At 41.4% G+C, this 10441-nt stretch overlaps 1 protein-coding gene across 5 annotated transcripts in view; it reads left to right on the forward strand.

The window, feature by feature from the left end:
- FSD1L (fibronectin type III and SPRY domain containing 1 like) overlaps positions 1 to 10356 on the forward strand; it is a 33622-nt gene extending 23266 nt beyond the window's left edge. For 3 of the 5 annotated variants that reach the window (XM_090130858.1, XM_031607733.2, XM_090130860.1), the window contains 4 exons: positions 1888 to 1982; positions 2415 to 2666; positions 3000 to 3088; positions 4038 to 10356. In XM_090130858.1, coding sequence (XP_089986984.1) covers positions 1888 to 1982; positions 2415 to 2666; positions 3000 to 3088; positions 4038 to 4160 — 559 coding nt within the window. In that variant the 3' untranslated portion in view covers positions 4161 to 10356. The remainder of the gene's footprint in view (positions 1 to 1887; positions 1983 to 2414; positions 2667 to 2999; positions 3089 to 4037) is intronic. The other 2 variants (XM_090130859.1, XM_031607734.2) reach the window with 1 other exon arrangement.
- The last annotated feature ends 85 nt before the right edge of the window (positions 10357 to 10441 follow it).

Here is a 10441-nt window from a genome sequence, read left to right on the forward strand (position 1 = left end):
TGTTTTCCCCTGAAATTATGCTTTAATTCTTGGTTTTGCTTTGTTTTGTTTTTTTTATGCAACTGCTTGCTTCTTTTTTCTTTGGTAAGTAAACTACAAGTTTTCACATTAATAACATTGAAAGGCTTTTGATGTAGTTTGGATCACTGCATGCTACTCACCTGGTTCATGTAGTTCTTGCAAGCAATTTAGAAGGTTGGCTAGTTTCAGATCAGTATTGCTAATTTATATGCTAGGTTGTGGTGCTAAAAATAATCATCAGTTTGAGAGCAGTGATTTCTTGAAGGCTTCCTTGACTAGATCAAAATAAGTGAAGATGAACAAGATATTCTAGCATATTTTTAATGATTGTTTAATACCAATCAGCTTTTGATTGCCACCTGACTTTATTTAAATTTTGATACTAGGCAAAAGAGGCCTTTCTGACCCTTTATGAAGTGGTATTTGAGAACAATTCCAGAATGAATCAGAACAGTAACAAGCTCAATTTCACTGTACTTGTACTAGATATTTAAAAATAATTAGCATTACCAAAGTGTAGCTGAACTAGAAAGTTAAAGGGAAAGCATCCTTTTTTGTATATAAGCTCATGTATGCTAGACTCTGGGGGTTGTGGATTTGGAGATCTCCCTGAAATATGTCAGAAGTAATATGCTTTCTATAATGTTTAAATTTTGTCAGTGAAATTAAAGCTGCAAGCTACATAGCTGCTTCTGAGAAGTTAAACTTTTTTGCTGCTAATTACTTTTAAAGTGAAACCCAACATGGTTTTCTGACTACCAAGGTTTAATGTTCACTGTAGTTTGCTAATAGCTTTCATTTTGTTTAATGATTAAATTTTTAGGAATTATATTTTGAAGGGATAACAAAGGTAAAGGAAAATGTTTGGAAATCTCATGGGTTAAAAATTACTCTCTAAAACAACTGATTGCTTATTAATATGTTCTCCAGTACAAAGTTTTCTGCGTTTATTTTGTTATTAATTCTTAAGGGAGATTTTTCTGATCATACTTAATCAAAAGCAAAGCCTTTCTTGATTAGGATTAGACTCTTAAATTTTATAAAGATTCCTATGGTGTTGCTGTGTGCTCCTCAGCACAGTGTGTTATGGCAAAGCTTAATTTTGTGTGGTCTTTGAAAGACTCAGTAAATAAATAAAATTCCTTCTTGTTGAATATATATCTTTGATATTTAATTTTTTTTTTGAGGAGGGTTGTGCTACATTAAACTCTGGAAGTCTTGCTTCAGCTCTTTTAATTCTGCTTAAATTTGATATTCCTGAGTTTTTATCATCTTTAGTGTGTGATTTTTGAAATTACAGTTATTGTTTTATTCCTTTTGTAGTTCTTCATTGGGTTGCACTCTTTCTTGGGATTTCTTTCACAGTTTATCCAAGCAATATGTATTCTGAAAAACCTGTCTTTAAGATAAGACTGGTGTTATTTTCTCCATTCACTGATACTGAAATTTAGGTATCTTTGCATTGAGTATCAGTAGTGCATTCGTACTCAACTGTTGTATCTGATTCATGTGGTTTATTAGAAATCTTATCCAAAAAATAAGCAGTCCAAGGTTCTGAATATTCCAGGCAAAATACTGACTTATGTAGAAGTCTGTGTGCCACACATCTACTTTTTTCCATCTATTTCCTTTTCTCTGAACTTGTTGTATCTTTTTTTTTTCCTGGTTGTCATGTTTTCCATCTCAGTTTTTGTGCATGTGTACTAGCTGACTACTAGTTTTGTGTTGCTAGTGGCTGAACTTGACTCTGCCATCTCAGTAGCTTGTGTATGTTTTTTTGTAACATAATTGGCTCTTGCATAGGAAGACTTGTTTTGATGTGTATTGCTGTAGTAGTGTGCAAATGTTGAACGGTTCTTTTCTTAGAAGTGGTGCATCTCCGAAGAGGACATCTACTGGTGGAAAGGCCACAGTGAAAGGCAGCAGAGATCGCTTTGCTGGTGAATCATACACTGTGTTAGGTAAAGTGAACTTTTTTAATGACTTTGAAGTCAGATTAGATAAGAATCAGAGGATAAATCTGAGTTCGTTCAAGGCTGTGAACATGATGCTGCCCCACACCAAGGGGTAGTCTTGCTTATTTAGCACCAGAATTTTGAGCTAGACCAAGTGGCTTCAGGTCTTTTGAAGTCCTCTGTTACAAAGCTCTTAGTGACTGGCATTCACAGCTTTTCAACACGAGTTAATGTTAAATGTATCTTGTCTTAGTGGATATAAGTAAAAACTGTCTCCTTTTTCTGCTTTATCTCTTATCTACTTACATTTTTTTGTTCACATTTTTGTTTCAAAGTCTTTACTGTAAAGAAGCTAAAATAGGGGAAACCTAACTGATGCCTATAAGGAAGCGAAAATTGTTAGATACAAATATAGCAACTAAATGTATTTTTTAATAGGAAATAATGCTATTGAAAGCGGTCAGCACTACTGGGAAGTGAGAGCACAGAAGGACTGCAAATCCTACAGTGTGGGCGTGGCGTATAAAACCCTGGGGAAATATGATCAGCTGGGAAAGACTAACATAAGCTGGTGCATCCATGTCAACAACTGGCTGCAAAACACATTTGCAGCGAAACATAATAATAAGACCAAGACACTGGATATACCTGTTCCAGACAGATTAGGAGTATACTGCAACTTTGATGGAGGTAAACTGCAATTCTATTAAATTGAGCTAAAAAGCTTATTTGAATAATAGTGTCTAGCTGAAGCAATGCAAGGCAAAGTAGTACATTACTGATGCTTCTAATTGATGGTCTCTTACAAAAAGAGACAAAGCTGTTCATGTGGTAATGCTTATGTCAAATGACCCGAGTTCATCTATATGACACAGCTGCTGAGAAATTTTCAGTCGTAGAATAAACTAATTCTGTTCTAGGAAAATTATTCCAGATGTTTTCCTGGAAAAGTACCAAACTTGCAGAAAGTTAGACAGCAGCAGCATTAAACATGTCTTTCAGCTTGCTTTCTGCCTCTTTCAGGTCAGCTCACGTTTTACAACGCAATCTCAAAGGTGCCGCTACATACCTTCAGGATGAAGTTTACACAGCCATTGTTACCAGCCTTTATGGTCAGTATCCAAAATTTTGATCCCTTTCTAAAATTGAATATTCACTTTGCTGAAGACTAATAGCTGTGCTTTAAGGGTGGAAACATGGATTACTGCTTATGAAGAATACTTAAATGTTCCCTTTTTTATTTCACACAGTGCTTACACTATAGCCTGACACTTCTCTGGGGCAGACTCTTGACTACAGACGTCTCAACTATAAGACGCTTCATCTTTATAAAAATCCTTATAAATTCATTGTGTGTTTTGTTAGCTGATGATCCTGCTACAATAATTGATCCAAACTGATGCAGATGAAAGCCCAATATGCTAAAAGCTGCCACAGCAGATTTCATGAGATAAAACTAGATTAAATGCATCCCTCTGAAATAAAACATTCTGGCTTTCAAATGTTTAAAGCAGTGGGATTTTCTTGCTAGTCGTTTCACTGGTCTGCATGCCTTTTTTTCTGCCAATAAGCTAATCAACAAAAACTTGTTTTAATTGTGAAAATTCAAATCTGCAAAAATGCAGGAGAAGAGAATAAGTTACTGCATATTTGTTTTCCCTTTAAGGGCTTTGAACAAGTGGAGTTGGAGGCCTTAGCTGCATTATAAGCTGCCTACCAAGCACGTCATATTTGGGGAGCAGGATATAGGCCTGGGAGAACTTTAGACATCTGAGAAGGCTGTCACTTTATTTCATAGTAACAACTCAAGTGCCTGGACAATAGCAGGTGGGTTGGAAATAGATGAGCTTTAACATCCTTTCCAACCCAAGCTATTTGATGATTATTCAGAATTGGCTTCTGATCAGAATGTTTCTGTGTGATGACTACAGAGAAAGAGAAGACAAATGCAGCTGTGGGTTAAGTTTTGTGTCATTTCCACTATGGGAGGGGAGAACAGAAATATAACTGCTTCATAATGTTTAGATTATTTGTGAATATTTTTTTTCCTTTCTCTTTCAGATCTGGTGTGGTGGTCTTGCAGTAAGTACTGGTTTGCAGGTGCCAAGTGTTTTCACTGCACTCCAGGAAAATGAAAATGGATTAAGCAGATCAACTAGTAGTCTAAATAATATTGCCCAGTAATGTCTACTGAACACTATTGTATTATTGAATGTTTTTTTCAGTGCAGCTGCTATGCACTGAAACTTGAGAATTGGTTTGAAAAATGGGTGGGAAAATCAAGAGCTGTAGCTGTGTACTTTTCTATTACTGTACTTAAGCATTTTGTTATGGACTTGAATATTAATTTTGTTACAAATATTTTTCTATGAAGAATATAACAAATAGTATTTTTTTTAGCTCTCTCAGCAAGAATTATTTGACTATAGATTAATACCATTGGTCTTCTCATACAAACATGAGATAAGCAGGTATTTTAAAAGAATATATGCATGTAAGAGATTGTGGGGTAGATATGAAGAAATAGAGCAATCTGTGCTTTTTTTCTGATTTAAAAAAATATATCAAAAACTAACACCTAATTTACTTTTGGATTGGAAGTCATATTTTCTTCCACAAATCACATAAAATGATGTTTTTTTATCTTAGTTCTTACCTGGAAGTTTAATAGTAGTTAAATGATTTATTAGTGGGAGAGCTTTAAAAAAAAAAAAAGCCAACTAAAAAACAGCAGCAACAAAAAAGGCATGTTATATTCTTTGTGGAAAGAGTTAATATTTCAGTGAGAATTATTTGTATATCATTGACTGTTAAAAATAATCTGCTTGCTTCCCTCTAATCACATCCAAGAGCTTAGAAATAATTTTTTCAGATACATAATAGGACTGCTTTGAAAGTAATGCCTCCTAGTTTATTGTGTTGGCCCGCAGTGTCAGAGAAGGTGGAATAGTAGTAGAGATTAAGCTTGGGAAGGAATAACCACATGCATCAGTATAGATTTGGGACTGGCCTCCTGCAAAGGAGAAAGGAGCTCTGCAGAGAATGCCCTGGGTGTCCTGATGGACAACAGGTTGGCCATGAGATAGTGTGCTTTTGTGGCCAAGAAGGCCCATGGTAACCAAGGCCCCAATAAAAAGAACTTGGTCATCAAATCAAGAGAGGTAATTCTCCCCCTCTACTCTTCCCTGGTGAGGCTATGTCTAGAGTAGTGTTCTGGGCTCCCCCAGTACAAGAAAGAAGAGGAAACTACTGGAGAGAGTCCAGCAGAGAGCTACAGAGATGATCAAGGGTCTGGAGCATCACCTGTATGAAAAAAAGGCTGAGACACCTGGAACTGCTTAGTCTGGAAAAGGCTGAGAGCATCTTATCAACACTTACAATATCTAAAGGATGGGAGTCAAAGAGGATGGGCCCCAGGTCTTTTTGGTGGTGCCCAGCAACAGAACAAGGGGCAACAGGCACAAGTGGGAACAAAGGAAGCTCAGTCTGAACACAAGGAGAAACTTCTTGGCTTTGGGAGTGGCAGAGCACTGGAACAGGCTGCGCAGAGAGGTTGTGGAGTCTCCCCTGGAGATTTTCAAAACACACCTGGATGCTTTCCTGTGCAACCTGTTGTAGGGAACCTGCCTTCTCAGTGAGTTGGAATGAATGGTCTCCAGAGGTCCCATCCAACTTAGTTCTGTGTAGTTCTGTGATTATGACAATATCCTTAAATGAATGGCATCTGAAACTATCACATAGACAGTTGTTACTATCCAATTCTCAAGTATTTCTTCCTTATTTCATTAGTCTTTTTTGTTGCAGTGAACATCTGAGTAGAGCTGAATTGCAAAGATGTCATTGTCATATAAGATTTGCATGCCTGGGCCCTGGTGGTGTTTAGAGAGAAAAAGATTATGATGGTTGCTTCTTATTTTGAGACTTATTCTTTTGGCTGTGGTTAATAGACATCTAGCCAAGCGCCTGTTCCTACTACCCAGACATCTGCTTGATTTTGAATGTTCAACTACAGTTTCTATTTAAATTTACCCTACTATATATATTAATTTTTCTTTCCAGAGGAGAAAGTGTGTAATGAGAAACAACATTGAGTAATCTCTAACTCTGTAATGAGAGTGTAATAAGAGAGGTCACAAGGTGTCTCCCAGGGCTTGGTACTGGGACCACTTCTATTTAACGTCTTTATTAATGATCTTGATGAGGGGATTGAGTGCACCCTCAGTAAGTTGGCAGACAACACCAAGCTGGGAGGGAGCGTTGATCTGCCTGAGGGGAGAAAGGCACTACAGAGGGACCTGGATGGACTGGATTGATGGGCTGAGTTTAACTGTATGAGTTTCAATAGGGCCAAGTGTTGTGTCTTGCATTTTGGTCTCAGTAACCCCAGGCAACCCTACAGGCTTGGGCAGGAGTGGCTAGAAAGTTGCCTGATGGAAAGGGACCTTGGTATACTGATGGACAGTCAGCTGAATATGAGCCAGCAGTGTGCTCAGGTGGCCAAGAAGGCCAATGGCATCCTGGCTTGTATCAGGAATGGTGTGGTGAGCAGGACTAGGGAACTCATCCTGCGCCTGTATTCGGCACTGGTGAGGCCTCACCTTGAGTACTGTGCTCAGTTTTGGGCACCTCAGTACAGAAAGGACATGGAGGTGCTGGAGCAGGTCCAAAGAAAGGCAACAAGGGTTGTGAAGGGCTTGGAGAATATGCCCTATGAGGAGAGACTGAAGTAACTGGGGCTGTTCAGTCTGGGGAAGAAGAGGCTGAGGGGAGACCTTATTGATCTCTTCCAATACTTGAAAGATGCTTGACAGCGAGAGTGGGGTTGGTCTCTTCTCACTGGTGACAGGTGACAGGATGAGGGGAAACGGCCTCAAGTTGCACCAGGGTAAGTTTGGGTTGGATATCAGGAAACACTTCTTTACAGAAAGGGTTGTTAAGTACTGGAATTGGCTCCTCGGGGAGGTGGTTGTGTTTAAAAACTGTTTGGATGTGGTGCTCAGGGACATGATTTAGCAGAGGGTTGTTAGAGTTAGGGCAGTATGGTTAGGTTGTGGTTGGACTCAATGATCGTTAAGGTCTTTTCCAACCTGAGCAGTTCTATGATTCTGTGAAGAGCAGTGCAAAGGGAAGTGATGTTTCCCTGTTCTGCTCTACCCTTGTGAGGCCCCATCTGGAGTACTGAGTCCAGGCCTGGAGTCACCCAGTAGAAGAAAGATATGAAATTCTTGGAGCAAGTTCTGAGAAGGTCACAAAGTTGATGAAAAGGATGGAGTACCTCTCCTATGAAGAAAGGCTGAGGGAGCTGGACTTCAACCTGGAGAAGAGAAGGCTCTGGGGAGACCTCATTGCAGCTCTCCCATAGTTCAAATGCAGCAAGGAGATCAACTTCTTCCATGGTCTCCAAGTGATGAGACATGGGGGAATAGCTTTAAACTAAAGGAAGAGAGATTTACCTTAAATGTCAGGGCAATTTACTCAGAGGGCGGTGAGGCCCTGGCACAGCCGCCTGAAGAAGCTGTGGTTGCCCCATCTCTGGTGGTGCTTAAGGCCAGGTTGGAGATGGGGCCCTAGGCAGGCTGAGCTGGTAGGGGGCAGCCCAGTGCAGAGTTTTGGAACTGAGTGGGCTTTAAGATCCCTTTCAACCTCAACTATTCTAGGATTCTATGATTTTAATTATGAGATTGTTTCAGAAAGCTGTAGTGAAAACAGATGATGTAGTGAAAATGGATGATAACGGAATTGAGTGCACCCTTGCACCCTCAGCAAGTTTGCTGACGACACCAAGCTGAGTGGTGCAGTTGACACAGTTGAAGGACGGGATGCCATTCAGAGGGACCTCGAGAGGCTAGAAAGGTGGGCCCGGGTGAACCTGATGAGGTTCAACATGGCAAAGTGCAGAGTTTTGCACTTGGACCAGAGGAATCCCAGGCATCCCTACAGACTGGAAGGAGCGGTCCTTGAGAGCAGCCCTGTGGAGAAGGACCTGGGGGTCTTGATAGATGAAAAACTTAACATGAGCCAGCAGTGTGCCCTTGTGGCTCGGAAGGCAAATGGTATCCTGGGCTCCATCAAAAGAGGGGTGGCCAGCAGGGACAGGGAGTTGATTGTTCCCCTCTACTCTGCTCTTGTGAGGCCCCATCTGGAGTACTGCGTCCAAGTGTGGAGCCCCAGTACAAGAAAGACAGGGAGCTGTTGGAGAGCGTCCAGAGGAGGGCCATGAAGATGATCAGGGGACTGGAGCACCTACCCTATGAGGACAAGCTGAGGGAGCTGGGCTTGTTCAGCCTGGAGAGAAGAAGGCTGCGGGGTGACCTCATTGCAGCCTTTCAGTACCTAAAGGAACCCTACAAACAGGAGGGGAATCAACTCTTTGAAAGGGTAGATAACAGCAGGACAAGGAGAAATGGTTTTAAGTTGAGGGAGGGGAGATTTAGGTTGGACGTCGGGGAAATTCTTTACAGAAAGAGTGGTGAGGTGCTGGAACAGGCTGCCCTGAGAGGTTGTGGATGCCCTGTCCCTGGAGGTGTTCAAGGCTAGATTAGATGGGGCCCTGGGCAGCCTGGTCTAGCATTAGGTGGGAAGGTTGGTGGCCCTGCGTGTGGCAGGGGAATTGGAGCTTCATGATCCTTGAGGTCCCTTCCAACCCTGGCCATTCTCTGATTCTGTGAAAACCTGTAAGGTAAACTTGATTATACATGAAGTGTTAAAATGTATGAGGGCTCCTCAGAAAGTAATACCTCCTATTTTATTATGTTAACCTATGGTGACAGAAGCAGATGATGGTGGTATGGCAGTAGATATTGAATCTTCCAGGCAAAATTTTGTTGTTATATGAGAAATGGCAGTAGAGGGGCAGTCTGACAGAATGGTGTCTGACTTGGAAGTGGGAATGAAGCAAAGGTGTGTCATTGAATTCCTCCATGTGGAGATAGTGGCACCCACTGACATTAATCGACACTTGCTGAATGTGTATGGAGACCAAACAGTGGATGTGAGTAAAGATGAGGCAGTGAGTGGTGTGTTTCACCAGTGGCCATAGAGGGTCACTTCTGCTAGAGCAGATTTTTACAAGCCTGCATGCTGCACTCTTGCTCACAGTTAGAAAAAAAATGCATAGCTAATGGTGGTGATTGTATTGAAAAAGTGTTTTGTAGCTGAGAATGTGCTCTATCAAATAGTGCTATCTTTGTATATGTTGTAGTTTCCATGGAACTAAGAGGCGTTGCTTTCAGAGCAACCTATGTAATTTTTTTTCTTTAATGCCTAGTTTGAAGGAAGTGTGAAGTGTTTCATACTGTGATTTTCTTGACTTGCAAGTTGTAGTCTAACCAATGTCCTAAATTAACTTAACATGTGACTTTGTACTCTTCAAAGATAAATTTGTTACAATAGTTTGCACAGATTTCAGATCTTTGCTGCTAACAGCTAGTTCCATTGTTGGTGTTTGTTTTTTTTCCAGTAAATGGGGATATGAAGAATTGCCTTAAGCACTTTAGATTTTTTTAGACTTTTTTTTTTTAGCTAGTGTCTGTTTTGACTTGAGTACCAATATATTAGTGATACAGTTGATACACTGTTTGTACAAAGTATATTAATGATATTTGTTAAGAACTTGCTCTGCGGGTAAAGAGAGATACATGCAGCCTTTCGAGCTGCTTTTTCCCAGAGAAGCTTCAGGGATCGGAGGGATGGTTCTTTGGCAGGGATTATCTTCTGTCCATCGCAGTAATACAGCTGGTGACTTCAATACTGAGCCTCCCTGCTCTGGAGCCACTTGTTTGGTGGCAAGTCAGGGGAGATCTTCTTAATGACCAAAATGAGATTTTACTACTACTTAGTGAAGCAGTTACTGGTAATATTTCAGCATTAAAATATCTTCAGCGTAACTTGTAAGGAACTGGAGGTTTCCCTTGAATGAATATAGCAGAAGGTTATCTTCATTTCTGTGAGAAGGTGCGCGAGTTTAGGAATGCGGATTGCAGAAAGGGTGATGTAAAAGCATCCAGCCGGTAGGTGTTCCCTTAAGTACCAAGCTGAGAAGGCAGAAGGGGGCTCGTCTTTCTTTCCTCATCGCTTTTTCTCCTCAAAGAACGGCACGAAGCTATGGCACAAACCTCCTTCGCTGCTCCTCGTACTCAGACAGAAGGCAGGCGTTCTCCCCAGGGGAACTCGGCCACGTTTCACTCCTGCGGGCCGGGCCGCTCTGCCGGACCTCATCTCATCTGCCATCGCGCTTCGGCCCATCCCTCGGCAGCCCCCTGCCCGCCGGCCTGCCGCCGCCCGCTGGAGGCAGGGCGCCTTCTGCTGTTTCACATGTGTGTGTTGCCGGCGTTTTGTATTACTAAATAAAGCTGAGAGCTGATGCGTACACCTCAACCTACAGCACGCTGCCTTCGTTGCCGGGGCGGGGGGCGGGAGAGATCGGGGGGCGGAGGGAGAGAATGGGGAGGAAGGGCGGGCGGGGC

This window comes from Phasianus colchicus, chromosome Z, assembly GCF_987193195.1.
Source record: "Phasianus colchicus chromosome Z, bPhaCol1.hap1.1, whole genome shotgun sequence".
NCBI lineage: Eukaryota > Metazoa > Chordata > Aves > Galliformes > Phasianidae > Phasianus > Phasianus colchicus.